This window comes from Mustela nigripes, chromosome 7 (assembly GCF_022355385.1).
Source record: "Mustela nigripes isolate SB6536 chromosome 7, MUSNIG.SB6536, whole genome shotgun sequence".
NCBI classification, from domain to species: Eukaryota; Metazoa; Chordata; class Mammalia; order Carnivora; family Mustelidae; genus Mustela; species Mustela nigripes.
The window spans coordinates 127,713,048-127,737,213 of NC_081563.1; the positions used below are offsets into that span (position 1 = coordinate 127,713,048).

At 38.8% G+C, this 24,166-nt stretch overlaps 1 protein-coding gene across 7 annotated transcripts in view; it reads left to right on the top strand.

Annotated features, from left to right (window-relative positions):
- The window catches only part of NCOA3 (nuclear receptor coactivator 3), a 140,758-nt gene that overhangs the window by 103,782 nt on the left and 12,810 nt on the right, over positions 1-24,166 (top strand). For all 7 annotated transcript variants that reach the window (XM_059407179.1, XM_059407181.1, XM_059407177.1 and 4 more), the window contains 15 exons: positions 3,620-3,724; positions 4,601-4,773; positions 5,240-5,340; positions 6,454-6,628; positions 7,018-7,206; positions 7,477-7,578; positions 11,728-11,868; positions 12,131-12,278; positions 13,102-13,493; positions 13,671-14,539; positions 15,537-15,672; positions 17,920-18,114; positions 18,690-18,962; positions 19,060-19,186; positions 20,241-20,412. In XM_059407179.1, coding sequence (XP_059263162.1) covers positions 3,639-3,724; positions 4,601-4,773; positions 5,240-5,340; positions 6,454-6,628; positions 7,018-7,206; positions 7,477-7,578; positions 11,728-11,868; positions 12,131-12,278; positions 13,102-13,493; positions 13,671-14,539; positions 15,537-15,672; positions 17,920-18,114; positions 18,690-18,962; positions 19,060-19,186; positions 20,241-20,412 — 3,279 coding nt within the window. In that variant the 5' untranslated portion in view covers positions 3,620-3,638. The remainder of the gene's footprint in view (positions 1-3,619; positions 3,725-4,600; positions 4,774-5,239; positions 5,341-6,453; positions 6,629-7,017; positions 7,207-7,476; positions 7,579-11,727; positions 11,869-12,130; positions 12,279-13,101; positions 13,494-13,670; positions 14,540-15,536; positions 15,673-17,919; positions 18,115-18,689; positions 18,963-19,059; positions 19,187-20,240; positions 20,413-24,166) is intronic.

The window sequence follows — 24,166 nt, forward strand, 5'->3', positions numbered from 1 at the left end:
GTATAGTCATGCACTTTATGGCTTCTTGTTATGCCAGATCAAGAGAAAGAGTCACATCTGTATGTATGGACACATTTGACATATTTATATTTCTCTACATGCACATAAAAATTGACTTAACATGAATGATTTGTATGTGTTTCTGGTTTAGACTGGTAATTGTGGTTATTGATTTCTTCCATACTAAGAGATTGTCATGGGTTTTCATTCTCTGCTGATGTAATTTATGCCTTTAAAATTCATTTTAATGACATACTGTGTCAAGTGTAGAAGTGAAAAATTTAAAAAATTTGTACTATTATATAAATTAGAGTGAAGGGAATTCTAAAGTGTGACTTAATAAGTTGAATGTTCCATTTATTCAGTATTTATTCAAGACATTTATTGACTACTTAATAAATGCTGGACACCTTAAACTGACTGAAGATTCAGCTTAATATTTAATAGCAAAGTAAGGTGCAATAATAATACTGAGACTATAGAGGGGCATCTGGCTGGCTCAGTGGGTTAAGCCTCTGCCTTTGGCTCAGGTCATGCTCTCTGGGTTCTGGGATCCAGCCCTGCGCATTGATCAAGCTTCTCTGCTCAGCAGGGAACCTGCTCCCCCTCCCACCCCCACCTGCCTCTCTGCCTACTTGTGACTTCTCTGTGTCAAATAAATAAGTAAAATATTAAAAAAAAAAATACGGAGACTATAGAATAAATCACGTCTTTCAAAGTAAAGAAATGCTATTTGTTCACTAAGTAGTTTGCTGTTCAATTTTGGGGATTCAGCTTATGTTTGATACCAAAGTAAGAAAATAATATCCAGGATGTGGAATAGATGATTTTTTTGGGGGGGAGGGCAATAGGTGATATTTTTAAAGTAAAGAAATGTTACTACTCACTGGATGGTTTGATACTCAATTTAAAAATAACTTTGTGAATGAATCATATAAAACCAGGTGTGTATTGACATAGCTAAAATTATTTTTCTATACTTAAGGACTGTTTTTAAATATGAAAATTGGAAGTCAAAACTAAACACACTTTAAAACATTTTTATTTGGAAATGATTTTATTTATTTATTTATTTATTTAGAGATCACAAGTAGGCAAAGAGGCAGGCAGAGAGATAGGAGGGGAAGCAGGCTCCTGGTTGAGCAGAGAGCCCGATGTGGGGCTCTGATCCCAGGACCCTGGGATCATAACCTGGGCCGAAGGCAGAGGCTTTAACCCACTGAGCCACCCAGGCACCCCTGGAAATAATTTTAAACTTAAAGTTGCAAGAAAAAGAATAGTACAAAGAACTTAAAAATTTTCTCCTATCAAGATTCGCCCAGTGTCAGTATTTTGCTGCCCTCCGTTCTCCTCTTTTCCTCTTCTTTGCTTTTCTTTCTGTTCCTTTTCTCACCCAGTCACTTAAAATATATATAAACCCCATCCCTCCACCACTGGAGGGTCATCTGCCTATATAATGGCCCATTTATTGTAAATATTAAGAATAGGGATAACCTCTTAAACATGTACAGAACTCAAGTAAATTTGACATGGATAAAATATTCTTACCGTACATATTCTAATTTTGCTAGTTGATCCATTAATGTCTTCTATAGCACTTCCCCTGTCTAGGACAGAATCCAGTATGGGAACAAATACCACATTTGTCATTTCTTTTTAACTTTTTAAAATCTGGAATACTTAAAGATTTTGTTTTTTATGACATTGTCATTTTTGAAGAATAGTATCTTTGGCATTGTGGGGTGTGGGTATGCTTCAAAATCATAATATTGAGCCACTTTTTTTTTTTTTTTGAGATTGATTTATTTTAGAGGGTGAGAGCGTGTGCGTGCACGTTTAGGCACGGGGTGGGGGTGGGCAAGAGAGTCTCAGAACAGGCTCCCTGCTCGCTGTGGCACCCAACCGGGGATTTCCTTTCACAACCCGGGGATCACGACCTGAGCTGGTATCAGGGGCTTGCTGCTCAACCCACTGACCCACCCAGGCACCCCATATTGAGCCACTATTAGTAAAAGATATGTTAAGTTCTTTTCTCTTTTATTTTAACTTGTAAGGGGGAAAAAAAAACCACAACTCTTTGGAAACATCTGTTTTCAGCTTCTACATTTTACTACCAAAAATTATAGGTAGAATAAGTTTTGTTGGTATTTAATTCATACTTACAGCATATGTAAAGGTGATGTCATAATTTAGAACTCTTGGTTAATGATCATGTGGTTTTGATTTTAAAAGCTATGTATTTTAAGTTTCATTGGCATCATGTGTGTAATTTTGGATTTTTATTTGTCTGCTTTCCTGGTATTATTGTGCCATCTAGTGGAAATTTATGTCCTTCACTGCATGTCTAAAATCTAGATGAACTGCAAGATACATTTTTAACATACTAAGAAAAAAGTAGTTTGGAAAGTTTGATCTTCTTGATGGACTTGGAATTCTTTAGAACAATGATTGTCTAAATGATTGTTCCTGTTTAGGAACAAGAGTTTAGGACAGAGTTCTTAGTGAAGGCTTAGTAGATGTCTTAAAATTATGAACTACTGAATGTTAAAACCTGTTTTTGTTTCAACAAGAAACACCCTACTTTTATTTTCTTTATCATTGAAATCTTAATCAAAACATATTACATTTCCATCAGTTAATATTAAGATAATTGTTGCTACGTGGATCTTGTCAGAATCCCTTTTTCCCCTCCCATGAATTCTTTATTGTACATCTTCTCTCCAGGCCTAACATAGTGGAGTTTATGTGTTATTTACACATTCCAGGTTTATTTTGAAGTCACAGAAGAACAATACAGTAGGTAATAAATACTAATGAAATGGTGAAGGAAAGCCATGTGCTACCTTGAAAATAGCCTAAAAAAAAGTTAGACTTTTATCATTTGAAGACTCTATACTAGATGACAAGATAAGCTCTAATTTGTGCTTTTTTGGGTAAAAATAAAATGTAGGATTTTTTTTTTCAAGATTTTTATTTTTAAGTAATCTCCACACCCAGCATTGGGGCTCAAAACTCAAAACTCTGAGACCAAGAGTCACCTTCTCTACTAACTGAGCCAGCTGGGTGCCTTGGGATTTCATCACTTGGAGAGTTGGCAGTCTCTCTTTCTTGTTATTAAGTATGAAAAGATGCCTTCCTTATCCTTTGTAGTGTTTAACATACACATTTTTAGTAGGACTTGAGAAACATTTTAGTCTTGGAGTTGTACGTTCTGCATAATTAAACTGGAATATGAACTCGACGTTGTCTTCGGAATACAAATTTATAATAAAGAGTATTAAGAATTCTCTAACCACGGGGGTGCCTGGGTGCCTCAGTTGGTTAAGTGTTTGACTTTGGCTCAGGTCATGATCTCGGGGTGCTGAGATTGAGCCCTGCGTGCTCCCTGCTCAGGAGTTTGCTTGTCCCTCTCTCTCTCCCTTAGCTGCTCCTCTTGCTCCTGCTGTCTCTCTGTCTCTCTCTCAAAGAAATAAATAAAATCTTTAAAAAAAAAAAGAATCATTTAACCATGGAGAGGGTGTTATTCGGAATTATAAGATTAAGCCATTCAAGCATACAATAGCTTTGTAAAGTTACGGATATTATATAATATTTTCATCTTCTCATTATTCTTTCTTAGTTGCTGATGTGTAGTCACGATGAGCGGATTGGGAGAAAGCTCCTTGGATCCACTGGCCCCTGATTCACGAAAACGCAAATTGCCATGTGATACTCCAGGACAAGGGTAGGCAGTGTATTTCCTGATGCTTCACCAAAGGCTCCTCCCCCTACCGTTATATTTTTGCTTAAAGATAGCATTTCAACTTTCTGTTATTTATATTCTCTGGTTAAATTTTTCTTTTTTTGTCTTTGCTTAAATTATATGATTTCGCTTTGTAGTAAGTAGTGTGGCATAGTGATCAGATGGACATCCTTATGATGCAATAGAAATTTTGTTGCTGATTCAGATAGAAGCAAGAATCTTACACTAACACCTTTGATACAGCGTGAAGCATTTCTCAGTGGAGGAGGTAGGTAGGAGTTAGGAATAGATAATTGATATTATCCAAGTAAGACTCTTCAGATTCCTGTAAGAAAATATAAGTTGGTATTTTGACATTTGTGGGGTTTCATCATTCTTTTCCTGAATGAAGTTTGAAGTTTAAAAAATGGAAATCAAGTATTTCATTTTATGCAGTGATACTCTAGCCTTTTTAGTATTTGTCAAGGCCAATATGATTTGTTTTAATGTGATTGTTGCAGAGTAAAAAATGATCTGTAAACCATAAAACCTTGTCATTAATAAGTAGCTAACACTGTTTTCCTTATTCTTTGTTGTTTTACTGTCTCTGTGAGGTAAAGACTATGTATCCTCATATTCCCGATGAAGATACTGAGACTAAGTCTGCCCAAGGCCACCAGGCTAACAAAAAGGTTGAATTGAAATTTAGGTTTGCCTGAATTTCTACTCTATTCTACTTCTCCAAGACAAGGTTTTGATGGTTTCTATTGGCTGAATTCAGTTTGTTTAGATGTGAAAGTAGTGGTGCTGTGTACTTGTTCTGCTCACTGCTCTTGTGTGATAGGTGTATTCATGACCCCCCCCCCCTTTCTCTCTCAGTCTTACCTGCAGTGGTGAAAAGTGGAGACGGGAGCAGGAGAGTAAATATATTGAAGAATTGGCTGAACTGATATCTGCTAATCTTAGCGATATTGACAATTTCAATGTCAAACCAGATAAATGTGCAATTTTAAAGGAAACAGTAAGACAGATACGTCAAATAAAAGAGCAAGGTAATACAAAGTAAGAAAAACACTCAAGTATTTTCAGAAGGAAACTTGTCAACTGTGTTTACATTTGTCTTTTGGCTTCCTTGTTGCTCATGTACGGACTGCTGCTAATTGAACCTAGCCTGTGGGACTGGACAAATGAGTTGACCAGCTGTACTCTTCGAGAAACAGTTAATAGAGAAGTAGATAGAGGCCTGTGTTCTCACCTAGTCACGTGTTAGCTTCCTTTCAGGAAGCCGTGGATAGTACATGTAGTAGTGAAGAAAAATTGAGGGTAGCTTCTGCCTTCCTGGGTAAATCTTAAGTTTTAACATTTAAAAATTATAGCATTGTTTTCTTATCATGAAATGTTACATATGTGCATATATATGCTCAATGTGTGTCTTTGTTCTGGGCACTGTGTGAAGGTGAAATTGACCTATAGCTGATAAGCATATGCTATTTGTAGTACTGCCTTGTATCTTTTCAGGAAAAACTATTTCCAGTGATGATGATGTTCAGAAAGCTGATGTATCCTCTACAGGACAGGGAGTTATTGATAAAGACTCCTTAGGGCCACTTTTACTTCAGGCAAGTATATTATACTTTTTTGAGGAATTTTTAAGACTTAAAAATACACTTTTGTAATGTACTTAAAAATTATTTTGTAAGTAGTTTCCTTAAATAGTGTTGATTCACCTGTAGCACCTACAGCATGTTTCTCTTACTTCAAAGCAGGAGTTGGGAACAGGGAGGCTCTTTATAAAGTGCACCTATTAATTTTTCTTTGTTGTTTCAACTAGTTTACTCCAACTGCTCTTTAGTTGATCAACTTAGTTCTTCTTTGGGAGTAGTATAGTGCCTAAAGCTTGACTTGGTATCAAGTGGAAAAAAGTATGTGCTAAGGATAATTTTCTTATTTTTTGAAACTCCTTTCAAGATATAATTCTTCAAAAATTAGATTATAATTAGAATATAATGAGATTATAATTAGATTATAATTCTTCAAAAATTCAGATTTTATGTTGACTGTAGTTATTTTTCCCCCAATTCTTTTTATTTTTTTATAAAGCCCTATAGTATTTGTGTTGATGTTAATAGGAATGGTAACTGGTCGCTGATAATTGTGGTGGTTGTTAGATCAACAGTAGTTTTAAAATTTCTGTTTAGTACTTTAAGTCTGGTGTCTTAATTGGCTAAGGCTGCCATAACAAAATATCACAGATTGGGTGGCTGTTTCTTTCTTTTTTAAGAGTGGGAGAGTGGGGGAGAGGCAGAGGGTGAGGAAGAGAGAGACAATCTTAAGCAGGTATGGATCCTGATGCGGGGCTAGATCTTATGACCTTGAGATCATGACCTGAGCTGAAATCAAGAGTTGGACATTTAACTGACTGAGCCACCAAGGCACTCTCAGGAATTTATTTCTTAAAGTTCTGGAGGGTGGAAGTCTCCAGTGTCAAGTGTTGGCAGGCTTGGTATCCCTCCTGAGACCTCTTTCCTTGGTGTGTAGGTGGTTGCCTTTTCCGTATATCTTCATATGATCTCTCTGTGTATGTGCATCCCTGGTGTCTCTTTTGTTACATATGAACATCAATCCTATCGGATTAGAGCCCTGTTTGTATGAAGGTTAGGGCTTCAACATGTGAGTTTTGGTGGGGATACAGTTCAGGCCATAATAGCTAATATTAACATATCCCACTTTAGGCATTGGATGGTTTCCTGTTTGTGGTGAATCGTGATGGAAACATTGTATTTGTGTCAGAGAATGTCACACAGTACCTGCAGTATAAGCAAGAAGACCTGGTTAATACAAGTGTCTACAATATCTTGCATGAAGAAGACAGAAAGGATTTCCTTAAAAACTTACCAAAATCTACAGGTAGCCTTTTAATGTGCATTTTCTAAATAAGCTAAAAAATTATTTTCTTGACAGTTTCTTAGAAAATTGAACCCACATTTTGGGAGGCAGAGTGATCATACTTGTGCAGAAGGGCAGGTCATTAACAACAAAACTTTCAAAGATGACTTGGTGAATTTGGAATTTGGTACACATTTTATTGGGCCAGATATACAGCAAATTACAAAATGGTGAGATTTCTGTTGAAATGGAGATCATTCCAGTATTATTATATATTTTGCCATTGCAAAATGTCTGTGTAGAAATTACTGTAAAAAACATAGTAATGAGAAAGTACAGCTTAAATTTTTGATGGTAGTCATAGACTGAATTGCCAGCTTTTTAAAAACTTTTCCTTTTGTTTTCCATAGTTAATGGAGTTGCCTGGACAAACGAGACCCAGAGACAAAAAAGCCATACGTTTAATTGCCGTATGTTGATGAAAACACCTCATGATATTCTGGAAGACATAAACACTGGTCCTGAAATGCGCCAGAGATATGAAACAATGCAGTGCTTTGCCCTGTCTCAGCCACGAGCCATGATGGAGGAAGGGGAAGGTAAGATTCACCCCATGTTTGAGATTCTGTCAAACAGTGGCCACATTTCTAGTTCTGTGATTTCCATTGTCGTATTCGTTCACTGAATTCCACATCCTTACTTGCCTATTGAATACACTTGTCCTCCCATCCAAGTACTAACCAGGCCCGACCCTGCTTAGCTTCCGAGATCAGACGAGATCGGGCGCGTTCAGGGTGGTATGGCTGTAGATTGAATACACTTGTCCTAAAGATAAATATAATCCTTACCTGGTTAAATTTTTATTGTAGATTTGCAATCCTGTATGATCTGTGTAGCACGCCGCATTACTACAGGAGAAAGAGCGTTTCCCTCAAACCCTGAGAGCTTTATTACTAGACATGATCTTTCAGGTAAACACTTGGTATATGTGTGTGTATACATTTTGTTCGTTGGTGAGTTTTTATAAAAGTTTACTATTTCTACAGCCTGCATTATCATGTAAGTTCCTCTGTCCCTGTAATGAATGCTTTGCATGGATTACTCCTTATGTTTCTTATGCAGCTCTGAGATTCACTGAGACCCCTGGCATTTGTGGTGGGTATATTTGAGATATAAAATCCCTCAAATAAATAAAAAATAAATGTAGAGGCACCTAGCTCTCTCTCCAAATAACATTTCAAATCAGAAGTTATTATTTCTTTCTCTAACTTGAAACCCATTTTTCATAAATAAGTTTTCAAAAATATAGGTAATTTAATGAGAATTCCTGGGAGTAATTCTTAATATCAGCATGAGCTTCAATTAAAAAAATTTTTTTTTAATTATTTATTTATTAGAGAGAGTTCAGGTGGAGCAGCGGAGGGAGAGGGAGAAGCAGGCTCCCCACTGAGCAGGGAGCCCAACATGGGGCTCAATCCAGGAGCCCAGGATCATGACTTGAGCTGAAGATAGAGGCTTAACTGACTGAGCCACTGAGGTGCCCCAAACTTCAATCTTGGTCTGCCCTTTTTTGGCTATGGGAATAAGGAATTAAAGCCAATATGAGTGATAAGGCACAATATAAAGTTAAATGCGGTGGCAGTATTCTCTGTGTTTACCTTCAGGGTAACTCTTGTGATCATCTAATCCTGAATGGTGAAGCCATGGTGTGTCTTCTAAGTGCCGTCTCAGAGATGGGGAACTAGGCCTGGTGATAGATATGTTGGGTTACTTGTCCAAGATCCTGGCTAATAAAGAATTTGTAGCTGGGTCTCCCCGATGTTGACGTCCACCATGTGGACCTGCAATAAGTAATTTGATAAAATGGAGTAGGTTTAAAATATCTAACATATCTCTAGCTATTTTTGAGACAAATAAATAAATAAATAAATATATATGTTATGTACACATACATATATAACAATATTTTACTGTTAAAAAGCTATTTTTGTAGTTACCGTTTTATGCCAGGGTCAGTTACCCATCTTGAGGCTTCATGAGATTAATTTTCACAGATGAAACAATAGCAAAACAGTCTTTGTATTCTTAATTTAATCTGTTAAATATTTAAATAAAAATTTAAACTGATAAATATTTCATATTGGAAAAACTTTTTTCTTTATTTACTTGAGATATGGAAACCCACTAAGAGGAATTTTTGCCTTCTGGAGTGGTTCTTTCTCTGTATATGTTATGACTTGGCAGACTAAGTTTTCTCCCCAAATAGTAATATTCCACATTTTGTAATAGAAAATACTAAATGGGAAAAAAAGAAGAGAATACTAAATAGAACATCTTTACTCAAGTAGTTTAGTGACTAGAATCTTTAAAATTTAATCTTATTAATGTTTTCTTTTATTATAAAAGCAATATATATATATACACATTATAAAAGTTAGAAATTACCAACCAGGAAAAATCAAATAGTTTCGTCTGGGTCCCATCTGAGAACTATCTTACCATAGCTGGTATTTCTCACTTGCTGCCTGTTCTTTCGTAGGAGGTTTGTTGCACTCAGCACAGTACTTTTTTTGGAGAGGTTTTATTCTCTGTCCCTGATGTAAATTTTTTCTGAGCATCTCTTTTGTGCTCGTCATCTGACTCTTGGAGCTAAGCTCAGGGGAGGTGGTTGAGGACAGAACATCCTTATTCTGGGCACAGTGCATAAGCATTTACTCTTCCTGGAATGCATTTGCCCCTTCTTTGTAGGTCCCCCTGCTAAGGTGTTTTTTTGTTTTTTCAAAAATATCATTAAAGGTCTGAATTTTAAACAGATTCTTAGACTGGGGGCCCTGTCTGTCAGCTCATCCACCATTAGTGGCCTTTGTCATCCCTAGTAGCATTTTTATTTTCATTTTCATCATTTATTTATTTATTTATTTATTTCTCAAAAATTTTATTTATTTATTTATTTGACAGAGAGAGAGAGAAAGAGAGAGAGAGATCGAGAGATCGATCACAAGTAGGCAGAGAGAGAGGGAAGCACACTCCCTAGATCGCAGGACCCTGAGATTATGACCTGAGCCAAAAGTAGAGGCTTTAACCCACTGAGCCACCCAGGTGCCCCCTATTTTTATTTATTTATTTTAAAGATTTTATTTATTTATTTGACAAGGAAGTATCACAAGTAGGCAGAGAGGCAGGCAGAGAGAGAGGGGAAAGCAGGCTCCTCATCGAGCAGAGAACCCAGCATGGGGCTCGGTCCCGGGACCCTGAGATCATGACTTCAGCCAAAGGCAGAGGCTTAACCCACTGAGTCACCCAGGCGCCCCCACAGTAGCATTTTTAGAACTCTCTTTTACCATGTGAAGCTTTATGAGTTTCCCCAACCCAAACCTGATTTTCTTCAGTATTTTTACTTTTTTGACAAACACATCGTGGAGAGGATAAATAGATCAGGAGATATAACTAACTAATGAATCATTGAACACTACATCAAAAACTAACTGAACATAATAAAAAATAGATTAGGAAAGATATAGAAAAGACTTTCCAGTCAAATTATTGACTACTTTTTTTTTTTAAAGATTTTATTTATTTATTTATTTATTTGACAGAGAGAGAGAGAGAGAGAGATATCACAAGTAGGCAGAGAGGCAGGCAGAGAGAGAGAGAGAGGAGGAAGCAGGCTCCCTGCTGAGCAGAGAGCCCGATTCGGGACTCAATCCCAGGATCCTGAGATCATGACCTGAGCCGAAGGCAGCGGCTTAACCCACTGAGCCACCCAGGTGCCCTTGACTACTTCTTTTAAGTCATTTGTTTGCCTGGTGGGTCAGGATGTTTCATCACCTTCCTGATTCGGTGGACCCTGTTGGTTCTGAGCACAAGAGGTCGTGTGGATGTAGGTATTGTGTTTTTTTTTTTTTAGTAAGTCCTGTGCAGAACAGACAAAAACAATCAGTGAGTTTTGGCAGCAACATGAGCTTTCAATCATAGACTGACATTTTGTGACAAGGGAGCATATTTTGTTGTGGATAACCATGTCCTGAATGTTGATCACAGTTTTTGCCCAGGACATCCTCAGTAATTATTTTGAATTTTTAAAATGTTACTTCAACGTTTTGCAAATCAGCAAGGCTTGCTTCAAAAGCACAACTCTTGAGGCCATCAGAGGCATTTTAGTCCTTTTGACAAAGTTCTTATGACTGTTTTCTTGAATATTCCTTATATGGAACATAGCTAGTGCTTTCTCCTCATACCACTCTTTTCTTTGACAATGGGTCAACTAATTTCTTCTTGGCTCCTTTTTAAAAAAATTGTAAAGTTTATTACTATTAATATTTTGTTTTATTGAGAGAGAATCTTAAGCAGGCTCCACACCCAGCATAAAGCCTAGTGCTAGGCTTGATCTCATGTCCCTGAGATCATGACCTGAACCAAAATCAAGTTGGACATTTAACAGACTGAGCCGCCCAGGGTCCCCTCTTCTTTGCTCCTTTTTGACACTTTTTGTAGGTGTTTATTCTTGCCATCTTGCCCTGGTACTGCTCAGAAAGTGTGGCAAGGCCTAGTTGTCCATTTTTTCTTTAAGGACTATCTTAGTGAAACCTGTAATTTTATAACATGTTTGAATTGTATAAATTTTGTCTCTAGTGTATTTGGTATTAAGCAAAAGTCAGACACTTCCAGAGTTAAAGAAATGAGTATTTGGTTAACCTTTCTGGTTTAGATTTTAAGTGTCCAAAAATGCAGTCACCTCTCGGATGGAAAGAATTGTTCCTGCTAGCTGTGTATGCAGGTATTTTCATAGTTGCAGAGACAGAATATCCTCAGATGAAAAATTTCAGTGGTAGGTGGTGGTCTTCTTGAAGTGAAAATGAACCCAAGGTTATCTGGATATGTCATACTCTGTACTTTCAGAAAGTGAAAGGAGTTTTGTGATACTCTCTTATGTTTTGTACAGCCGAACATTTAATGTAAGAGTTTCCTGTAGGACCATGTCCTTGAAGAGTTCTGGATATAGCAGAGAAGGTGGAGCAAAGATTTAGTGTCTTTATTTTATTCTTCAGTGCAAACCCGTGCAGTGTGCAACCAGTAAATACTCGTGGGTTGGATTTAAATCTCGATCTTCTGTTTAATAGGAAAAGTTGTCAACATAGATACAAATTCACTGAGATCCTCCATGAGACCCGGCTTTGAAGATATAATCCGAAGGTGTATCCAGAGATTTTTTAGTCTTAATGATGGTCAGTCGTGGTCTCAGAAACGTCACTATCAAGAAGGTAAAGAATTTTGAGTTTGATTCTTGGTCTTTTTTGTTGTGTTTGTATACTTTAAGTGTATTCATAGTTGTTTTTGTGTGTGGGGTAGGAAAGTGATTCTTGAGCATTTTTCTTTTACCATGCTTGTAATTTTGGTGCAGGTCCAGTATTTTCACTGGATTGAGAAAATGTGGCACTTAAAGTACATTTCCTTTCCCTCCTCTCTTACACGTATCTGTTTTTCCAATTGTAGTCACTAGTGATGGTGTATTTTTCCCAACAGCTTATATCCATGGCCATGCCGAAACCCCAGTGTATCGGTTCTCGTTGGCTGATGGAACCATAGTGTCGGCACAAACCAAAAGCAAACTCTTCCGAAATCCTGTCACAAATGATCGGCATGGCTTTGTTTCGACTCACTTTCTTCAGAGGTAATGATCGTTTGCTGTGTCCTCACATTAAATGCAGCAGTGTTCTCAAGATGCTTTATTATCAATCTACAGAGATTTAACGAGAAAAAGCAGAGATGTTGGGTTTGCTGAAGTGAGTTTAGATTCCTGGATAGTGAAATGATCTATTATCTTGTGATCATTGGGAGAGTATGTATATGTGTGTACACACACACATACACACACACACACTTTACTATTTTGATATACATGCTGCCAAAGCGAGCACATATTTTTAAGGTTATATTATTATGTGAAAATGAGGATTTGTTCATTAAATACTCCCTGGGAAATCTGGGGAATGGGAAAGCTTGTGAATAAAAGAACATAAAAAATCTGACTACCTCTGTTACATTTTATTTCTGATGATACGTTTATGTTGCTTCTAACGATTGAATTTGAAATTTGAAAGACTTTAAGAAAAAAAGATATGTTGCTCTTGCTAATGGTAAATGAGCAGCACATGGAAGAGCAGACTATTCATGCATTAAATATCTTGAGTAATTTGCAGTCCCCTCCAGGTTAGCCCCTACAGGTGTGGCAACTGTAGTAAACCCTGCTGTGATGCCAGCTACCATAGTTGTTGGCCCTTGTGCTCGTGGTCACTCATTTAGATTCTGTGGCATATTAAAAAATATATTACTGGGCTCATAACTGATTAATACTTAGATTGGGACTGACACTGAGTATTGGAATGGAGCCTAGGAGTTAAGCTCCTGGGCACTTACTTCATCATTTAAAAAAAAAAAGTGCTTTAATGCATGCCTGTAATATTTTAGTGAAAGTTTGTCTTCTTTCTTCGTAGGGAACAGAATGGGTATAGACAAAACACGAATCCTGTCGGACCAGGGATTAGACCTCCAGCAGCTGGATGCAGTAGTTCAGTAGGCAGCATGAGCATGTCGCCAAACCAAGGTTTACAGATGCTGAGCAACAGGACCTATGGCTTGGCTGACCCCAGCAGCATAGGGCCAATGAGTGGGGCTAGGTATGGGCCCTCGAATCCCATAGCTTCAATGAACCCTGGGGCAGGCATGCAGTCACCATCTTCCTACCAGAACAGCAACTATGGTCTCAACATGAGTAGTCCCCCACATGGGAGCCCTGGCCTTGGTTCCAACCAGCAGAACATCATGATATCTCCTCGTAACCGTGGGAGTCCAAAGATGGCCTCACACCAGTTTTCTCCTGTTGCAGGTACTGTTGTTGGCATTTCCTTTTCTTTATTTTTTTCTTCCTCAGTAGTTCTTCTCTTCTTCTGTTACAATCCTTGTGAAGCTAGTTCAATTTAAGGTTAACTTTTATAGAGTTCAGTGGCATTTTGTTACAGCATCCAATAGTCTAATTCTTTCCTTTATTTCTCTCCCAATCCAGGTGTGCACTCTCCCATGGGATCTTCTGGTAATACTGGGAGCCACAGCTTTTCTAGCAGCTCTCTGAGTGCTCTGCAAGCTATCAGTGAGGGAGTGGGGACTTCTCTTTTATCCACTCTGTCTTCACCAGGCCCCAAATTGGATCACTCTCCCAATATGAATATGAGCCAGCCAAATAAAGTGAACAGTCAGGATTCTAAGAGTCCCCTGGGCTTGTATTGTGACCAGAATCCAGTGGAGAGTTCAATGTGTCAGTCAAATAGCAGGGATCACCTCAGTGACAAAGACAGTAAGGAGAGCACTGTCGAAGGGTCAGAGAATCAGAGGGGTCCTTTGGAAAGCAAAGGTCATAAAAAATTACTGCAATTACTTACCTGTTCTTCTGATGACCGGGGCCATTCCTCCTTGACCAACTCCCCCTTGGATTCAAGTTGTAAAGACTCTTCCATTAATGTCACCAGCCCCTCTGGGGTCTCTTCTTCAACCTCTGGAGGAGTGTCCTCCACATCGAATATGCACGGATCCCTGCTGCAGGAGAAGCACCGGATTCTGCACAAGTTGCTGCAGGATGGGAATTCACCTGCGGATGTGGCCAAGATCACCGCAGAGGCCACTGGGAAGGACACCAGTAGTACGGCGTCCTGTGTGGAAGGGAGTGTCAAGCAGGAGCAACTGAGTCCTAAGAAGAAGGAAAATAACGCACTTCTTAGATACCTGCTGGACAGGGATGATCCTAGTGACACACTCTCCAAAGAACTGCAGCCTAAAGTGGAAGGAGTGGACGGTAAACTGAGTCAGTGCAGCAGCTCCGCCATCCCGAGCTCGAGTCAAGAGAAGGACTCTAAAATTAAGACAGAAACAAATGAAGAGGTAACTTGTTCTTTCTCTCTTCCAGCTCAGTCATTGTGTTTCATCACTGTATTTCGGTGTTGGAAAGACCATGTGTTACATGCAGAATCTTGTCTTCTGTTTTAGGTTTATGTAATGGAATTTACTCTAGAGCTGTCATTTCTTTATAATATTTTGGGAATCTATAAGGTGTATTATGATGGAGTTTGGAAATACGAGATGTGTGTGTTTTAAAATGTGACTCTGACTAGAACCAGTTGGTAGCCAGTTTGAAAATTTTCATGGAGGTTTTTATTGTCGGAATGAGCATATTGGGTCTTTTAAAGGGGTAGTAGAAAGAAACAGGAAAAAACTGTATTAAGTAACAGATTTTGATTTGTGCCTACAGTCAAGTTTCCTTCTGTATGTGATCTCATTCTGTATAAGGGTTTCCCAAACTCTGCTTGAGGAACACTCTTCCAGGAGACTTCATTATACATCTGAGAAAATTAGTCTTGGGGAGGTCTTACTGTTAGGATATCTGTTTGATTTTGTTTAACATAGTGCTCTCCAAATTTGTGGACCAAGACTCCTTTTTGAACCATGCCTGCGAATCTCTTATTGAACATCTGCTTGTTGCCTTTATTATTACTTACACTTGTTTTCCAAAGGTAGGTGTAGAGGCAGACGACTTTGTCAGCTAATGATCCTGAGTAACATTAACTGGAAAATATTTTACAGCTTGAGAATTAAAGTTCTAGTGCAGATTTTAAAAATGCCCCTTCAAAAGCACTTCCAAACCCAGAGAATTTATTTCAATATGCTGATGTATAAATTTCAAGGATGAAAACTTAGGGTAAGGGTCTTAAGAATCCAGACTTTAAGTTGGGTATTATCACTTTAGGTTAACTATTGTATTTTACTTATTTCCACTTAATTTGTGTTCTTCTGATGAATAGGTTTATACCTTTGTATATCTAGTAATGTTAATTAAAAAGAAATAAAAATTAACACTGGTTAATTAATTTTCCCCCCCCAGGGATCTGGAGACTTGGATAATCTAGATGCTATTCTTGGTGATCTGACTAGTTCTGACTTTTATAATAATTCCATATCCACAAATGGTAGTAATCTGGGAACCAAGCAACAGATGTTTCAAGGAACTAATTCTCTGGGTAAGAAAGAACTAGGTTTTATTCTTGCTGCCTTTTAAAAGTTTCTGCACCACCCCAATGTTTATAGCAGCAAAGTCCAGAATAGCCAAACTATGGAAAGAGCCTGGATGTCCATCAACATGCAGGAGAAGAATGGATAAAGAAGATGTGGTGTGTGTGTGTGTGTGTATAGTTATATATATATATATATATATATATATACACACAATGGAATATTATGCAGCAGCCAACCCCCCCCCCCCCCACCCCCAAATCCTGCCATTTGCAATGACGTGGATGGAACTAGAAGGTATTATGCTAAGAAAAATCAGTCAGTCCAAGAGGGAAGTTAGCATATGATCTCACTGATTTGAGGAATTTGAGAAACAAGACAGAGAGGATCATAGGGGAAGGGAGGGGAAAAAAATGAAACAAGGTGAAACCAGAGAGGGAGACAAAGCTTAAGAGACTCTTGGTCTCAGGAAACAAACGGGGGATTGCTGGAGTGGAGGGGATGGGAGGGATGGGGTGGCGGGTGATGGACACTGGGGTGGCTATGTGCTCTGGTGAGTGCTATGCATTGTGTGTGACTGATGAATCACAGACCTGAACCTCTGAGACAAATAATACATTGTATGTTAATAAAAAAAGTAAAAGTTTCTGTACCTTTGCACATGCAGTTACCCCTTGAACAACACTGGTTTGGATTGCATGTGTTCAGTTACACACACGGATCTTTTCAGTACATGCAGTATTGTAAATGTGTTTTCTCATAATCAAAGCCCAGATAAAACGCAATGCCTGAACTTGCAACCCTTGAGATCAAGACCTGAGCTGAGATCAAGAGTTAGACACTTAACTGGCTGGGTCACCTAGGTACCTTTCTCATGATTTTCTTGATTTCTCTAGTTCATTTTAAGAATATAGTATAAGGGGTGCCTGGGTGGCTTAGTCGGTTAAGCCGCTGCCTTGCTCAGGTCACGATCCCAGGGTCCTGGGATAAAGTTCCACATCGGGCTCCTTGCTCTGTGGGGAGCCTGCTTCTCTCTCCAGCTCTGCCTGCTTGTGCACATGTGTGCGCTCTCTCTCTCTCTGACAAATAAAATCTTAAAGGAAAAAAGAATATAGCATATTATATATGTAATAAACAAAACATGTGTCAGTTGACTTACTGATAAGTATTTTGGTCAGAGTATATTAGTAGTTAGGTTTTTGGGGTCAGTAGTTATATGGATTTTTGGCTTTGTTGGGAGCTCAGTGCTCCTAACTAGGACCTTTGGTGTTCAAGGGTCAGCTGTACTCTTGTAATAAGATGGAAATCTAGTTAACATTTTTAACTTAAAAATACATATCGTGCCTCTCAGGGTTTGTTTGTTTGTTTTTAAATAATTCATAGTGCATATGTTCTAAAAAGTTCCCTGGACATTTTCCTGTTCTTAAAATTTGCTATTTCTAACTAATACACCAGTAATCATGAAACATTCTAGGAAATGTTCATCTTTGGTTGCTCCAGTTGAGTAGTAGCTACCAGAGCATATATTTTTGTTTGGCACAGAGACTTGAATTAAAAAGCAGCTAAAACTTGTAATTGAAACCTTTTCTGTGACACTTGTGGAACTTTGTCATTTAGCTGTGAGACTTTTCTTCTTTTATTGTTGGCTGATTGTCCTCCAGCCTCTCTTCCGCAGCTGTGTGGTTTCCTCACTCATAAGGGTGTAGTACAAGTATTGATTGAACAAGAAAAAGTCAGTTATCAGGAATGGTAGTTACTCATTTTCAGTGGCACTGTTTCCTAAACTGAAGTGGGTAGTCCACAATCAGTCAGCTAGGTTGGAGAAAGAAAAATGTTAGGGGGAGATTTCACATTTCATTCTTTGTTTGATTAGATGGCAACTTGTCTAGTTAAATTTAATTTAAAAATTTTAAACAACTGACGTAAGTACATATAGGGAAGAACCTCTAGGAGTTTGAACCTTGATAACTTTTTCAATATTAAGTGAAGCATAATATGAATGACCGCATCAGGCTATGGAACAGTGCCCAGTACATCAGCCAACACTGGGACTCTGTTTCTACTGTATTCCATATTGGAATCTGAGGCTTTTTGTTTTCTTCCTTCTCCTTTTTTTTTCCTTCTATACTTACTGTTTATTTTAGTAAGAAAGATGTTCTTTTGTGGTTGGTATTGGTATTCATGTGTTGTGCTTGATTACTTATGTACTGAATCATCAGAGAATTTTTATGTATTGTGCATCTGTGTTTCAACAGGTTTGAGGAGTCCACAGTCTGTGCAGGCCATTCGTCCCCCATATAACCGAGCAGTGTCTCTAGATAGCCCTGTTGCTGTTGGATCAAGTCCTCCAGTAAAGAATATCGGTGCTTTCCCCATGTTACCAAAGCAGCCCATGTTGGGTGGGAATCCAAGAATGATGGATAGTCAGGAAAATTACGGCTCAACTATGGGTATGTCATTTCTAACCAGTACTTATGGATAAAATTTTCTTTTTAAATTTAAAACACTTAACGCCATTTAAGTAATTGGGATTAAATAATAAGTTTTTGAATAACAGTAGCATAATATTTCTGTCATGAGTTTCCTTAATTTATTCTACATCTTGGTTATTTTAAACTCTCAAGGAAGCTACTTGAATACGTGGCAATAGTTGCCTATCAGAAATGTCTTGAGGGGCGCCTGGGTGGCTCAGTGGGTTGAAGCCTCTGCCTTCAGCTCAGGTCATGGTCCCAGGGTCCTGGGATCGAGGCCCGCATTGGGCTCTCTGCTCTGCGGGAAGCCTGCTTCCCCCACTCTCTCTCCCTGCTTCTCTGCCTACTTGTGATCTCTCTCTGTCAAATAAATAAATAAATAAAATCTTAAAAAAAAAAAAAAAGTCTTGAAAAATGAATGTCTTAATAGTTGGCCAACCCTATTCTTAGGATGACAGCACTTTTTTGGTCAAGGTTGTATGTAATGACTGTACTTATATAAGAAGGATTTTAGTATAATAATGGGAAAGACATAATCATTTCTGCTGTTGTAGGTGGACCAAACAGAAATGTGACTGTGAATCAGACTCCTTCCTCAGGAGACTGGGGCCTACCAAACTCAAAGGCCAGTAGAATGGAACATATGAGTGCAAACTCCATGGGAAGACCCGGAGCAGATTATAATGCTTCCTTACCCAGACCTGCAGTGGGCGGCTCGATGCCCACCTTGCCTCTGCGGGCCAATAGCATCCCAGGGGCGAGACCAGGGTTACAGCAGCAGCAGCAGCAGCAGCAGCAGCAGCAACAGCAGCAGATGCTTCAAATGCGTAAGCATCCCCTTCATAAAAGAGAAAACCAGATGATTTAGGGTAATATTTGCTATTGCTGCCTTTGAAAATGTATCCCCTCTTTTTCTTCCACCAGGGCCTGGTGAGATTCCCATGGGAATGGGGGTCAGTCCGTATGCCCAGGCAGCACCATCTAACCAACCGGGTTCCTGGCCAGATGGCATGTTGTCCATGGAACAGGGTCCTCATGGGACTCAAAATAGGTGGGGCTTTGTTATGTGACTCTGTTGAAAATGTTAGCATAGGATAATCTAGAAAAAGGTCAGAACACAGGAGCAAACCTAAAAGAGAATGAATGTAACTCACTGATTGAGGTACTTGTCTGCCATCTGGGCATTTCTTGTCTGACTGTAAAAATTGAGGTGAGGGGGCACCTGAGTGTCTCAGTGGGTTAAAGCCTCTGCCTTCGGCTCAGGTCATGATCCCAGGGTCCTGGGATCGAGCCCTGCATCGAGCTGTCTGCTCAGCGGGAAGCCTGCCCCCCCCCCCCCGACTGCCTCTGCTAACTTGTGATCTCTCTCTGTCAAATAAATAAACAAAATCTTAAAAAAAAAAAAAAATCGAGGTGAGGCAGCAAGCCAGTGAGGGAGGACACCGCTTTATTGTTTAACTGTCAGGACCAGTGAGTGGTCAAACCGGTGACGATAAATTACCACCAGTTTGAGAAGATAAATGGTGTTCAGAGGGTGAGCCTCAGTTTTCTGGCAGATTAATTTTTAAGGATTTTGATAATTCTTTTCTAAGATTATTTAAAACATTTCAGGGATGATGGTGAAAGCAAACTGTAGCACTCTGTGAAAGAAAGGTGTGGATTATGTCTATTTAATTTTTATTTAGTTTGATCACTAACTCATTTTCATGAAAGAAGCCACCTGTCAATTTCAAGTCTAACTTGAATTCTATAATAGATTAAGCAAAGAAAAAAAATGATCTATTGAGTAGACAGTGGTAAAACTATATGAGTTTATTAGCTTGAGTGCTTCTTTGTGGAGAACAGATAGTCTCATTATGGAATTTTTTCTGAGGGAGAATGATATCTAGTTCCATGTCCTTCTAATATGTTGGAGGACTGTGGGACCTTACTGTGGGTATATGGCGTTTGTATTACACTTGATACATGAGCTCAGTGGGCCAGGGACAACAAAAAGTTATTTTGGCAGGTCCCAGGCTCAGTATTCTGATAGTTCAACGTGTGTGTGTGTGTGTTTGTGTGTGTGTGTAAGAGCAACATTGACATTGATTGCAAATCTCTTTTAGGCCACTTCTTAGGAATTCCCTGGATGATCTCCTTGGGCCACCTTCTAACCTAGAAGGGCAGAGTGATGAAAGAGCATTGTTGGACCAGCTGCACACTCTCTTGAGCAACACAGATGCCACAGGCTTGGAAGAAATTGACAGAGCTCTGGGCATTCCTGAACTTGTAAATCAAGTAGGTGGCATTAACACGGAAATAGAATTGTGTATGTGCACACTTTAAAACATACGTGTGTGTGTGCATATCCATGAAGCCATACACATGAATGCCTGTCTATCTTTCCTATTACTTGAGTTACATCACTGCATTCATGGAGCCCAGTATTACATTTAGAAATCATACTGCCAGCAACCTACTATTTTGTAAAGCTGTCCATTATTAGGCAGCTATAAAAATGATCCAATAATACTTCTTTGTAGTTTTAAAAATGCTGCTTTTTACATATGTTAGTTGAATCTCATTTCTATAATTAACTATTTTTACTGCCTGGCCAAGCACGGTGTACTCTGAGGATACAAGCTTTTTTGGTGTCAAACAAAATCGCTTTACAGTAGTGAATATGAACATCTCAACAATAGCATCTCTCATTCCCAGTTACCTGTGCAGCCTTATGAAAATCTGTCATTCACAGACCTGTGTTTTGAAACGGATACATTTTGTAGTGCCTGTATTCATTTAAGAACTGTATGTGGGGCAGTGTATAGATCTGCGTACTCAGTGATAATTAGGCAAGATTTTCTGGGGGTTACACAAAGGATTATACTCCTCTGTGGCAAACTCTGTCACAGAAGTTCGGAAAGGGTGGATAGGAAATGTAGAGCAGTGATGTTGTACGTCTCTAGCGATACCATTTTTGTGCCCATGGCTCTGGAGAATGCGTCTCACCTGGCTGAGGGTGGATGGATGTGAGGGCTACACAGAGACTAAGGAGCTTGAACTGCCCCTTATAATTACATTTAAGCTGGAAAGAGCTTTCTCTGTTCTAATGATAAAATAGTTAATGGTCATTATGTAAAATCTGACAATGACAAAAAACATTAAAAAAAAGTTAAAATCTTCTGTAATCTTGGCACAAAGAATCATTAGTAACTTTTGAGTGTATATTTAAAAAAAGGGGGGGAGCAGACTTTAAAAACACTTTGGTAACCTGTTTTACTTAGGGAAATCATCCTCAGTCATCTTTTTACAATTTTTATTTAATTTTTTTTTTCATTTTTTAAAGTAATCTCTGTGCTCAGCATGGGGCTCCAATTCACAAACCCAAGATCAAGAGCCACAGACTCTACCAACTGGGCCAGCCAGGTGCCCATCTGTCATCTTTTTTTTATTTACTATATACATTTTTAATTTTAATAGGTGTATAGTAACTGTTATATTGAACACAGTTAATTTAACCAGTGCTCTACCTTTAAAAAAAAAAAAAAGATTTATTTATTTATTTGACAGATTACAAGTAGGCAGAGGGGCAGGCAGAGAGGCAGGCAGAGAGAGGGGTGAAGCAGGCTCCCTGCTGAGCAGAGCCCGATGCGGGACTCGATCCTAGGACCCTGAGATCATGACCTAAGCTGAAGGCAGAGGCTTAACCCACTGAGCCACCCAGGTGCCCCACCAGTGCTCTACTGATGAAAATTTAAGTTGGTTCTAAATAATTATTATAAACAATTCTATGAATTATTCCCATCTTGTTGCCTTAGTTTTTCTTACCTATAGTCCGAGAGAAAGGTTGATGGTTTTAGAGGTTTTAGAGAAAAGCATGTTTTAGAGGTTTTGCAGATAGTGTTCCTGCTTTGCCATGCAGAGGCTGAGGGTTGGAGTTCCTCACCCTCACACACACCGTTCTGTGGCCCAGGTAGATGAAAGATACTGTGTGGATGAACAAGTGATAAAACAATTATTGAGCATGATTATTCTTTTAAATCTTTTCCAATCTGATTGGCAACAAAGATGCTTGTTTTATTTTTATTTTTTTAATGATTTATATGTAAGTAATCTCTTATACCCAGTGTGGGGCTTGAACTCAAAACCCCAAGACGAAGAGTCATGTGCTCTTCTGGTTGAGCCAACCAGGTGTCCAGAGATGCTTGTGTGTGTGTATTTTTCTTTTCCCCCAAGACGGAGAGAGAAGGAGGGTGGGAGGAGCAAAAGAGAGGGAGAGAGAATATTAAGCAGGCTTCACGCCTACAGAGCCTAATGTGGGGCTTGATCTCACGACCCTGAGCTCATGACCTGAGCCGAAATCCAGAGTCAGAGGCTTAACTGACTGAGCCGCCCAGGTCCCCAGAGATGCCTGTTTTAAATTGTATTTTGTTGATTTGTAAGATTGAACATAAATGACCAAAACACTTTATGTGTTTTGGTCATTTATGTGTGTTTTTAAAATAGTTTTCTGGTGGGTTTTTTGTTTATCTGCAACAGTGCCTTATGTAAGTTGATGTATTGACTTGTTGATTCTTTCATTTAACAAATACTTGTCTTCTGTATCCCAATTAGTCTTTTTTTAGAAGCTGAGGGGCAATAGTGAACAAATTAGTTCATTGTTGTTTGCAAGCTTACACTGCCCCAAGCAGACACACATCAGGCAAAGAGCCACCCAGCTGGAGGCAGACATTGTGTGGTGGAGATCAACAGGAAGGGCCTGTGTCATTAAAGGACCTTTCCTTGGGGGGGTGTATGTGTGTGTCAGCATTTTTCTCTGATTCTCTAAATTATTTTCTTTAAAATAATTTCTTCTGTCCGAGCTGAGATTTGAAGGCTCTTTACTTGTCTAATATATTTGAATAGTTTCCCCAGTTTCTTTTTAGTGGGGGCATGTTGTAGTCTTATTCTTTAGTTTAAAAATGTTTGTGTTTTCAAGTCTAGGAGGATGAGACAAAGAATTACTGGTGACTGGGGTGAGTGGTCAGGAAGCTTTTTGCGGGGAGATGACATGTAAGTTGACATTTGAAGGGTAAGATGGAGTCATCATGGCAAACAGCTAGGGGAAGAATGTTCCAGAAGAGGTATGGCTAACTCCAAGGCCTCAGGTGGGAAGGGCGTGGGGGTTCTACCAAGTGACTGAAAATCTGTGAGAACAGAGAGGGACTTCTGTGAGATGATGTTGGTGAAGTAAACGGAAGCTGGTTCCACAAACCGTCCACAGAGGCTGGAGTTTTTTTGCTATATTGGGAAGCCATGGAAGATTTTAAGCAGGGTAGTGATGAGACTTGCTTTCCTATTTTGTTATAGTTAATTTTTATTTTTAGCCAAGTAACTTGTGTTTGTAACTGTAAAATTATACAAAAATACACTTTTTGAAGAATCACACACATTTGCCCCATTCAGACAGTGAGACTTGACTGTTTGGGGAACATTTCTAACGGCTATGTGTATGTGGCTGTTCTTCATCAGCTTCCATCTGCGTCTGTTGATTTCCTGCTGCAGTAGCTGACCGTGCATTTGTAGTCCCTTGTCTGAGAACCTTGGGGTCAGGTACACTCTGCATTTCAGGAATTTTTGGATTTAGGAGAGTGAAACAGTGTGTGTATGCCATTTATTCTGTGATACCCCTGGTGGAGTCTTGAGCAATCCTGTCGCTTTTCGCAGTAGCCTATCCTCAAAGATGCTAATACTCTGAGAGCCAAATATATAAATAAATACTCTGAGAGCCAAATGTTATAAATATATATAACATGCTAATACTCTGAGAGCCACACTGAGTGGACATGTAGAGATACTGCTTCATAAAAGTTCAGGTCAAGTTTTCTTATTAAATGCATTCACGGCTGATGAAAAGTTGTGTTGCCTTTTTTAGAGCTTTTTTGTTTGTTTGTTTGTTTGTTTTTTTGAATTTCAGATAAAAAAAATTGTGGATCTGTATTTATCAGATCCTCCAATATGTACACTCATAGCCATACTCACTACATACGCAAGAGCGTGTGCTCTCTTTACC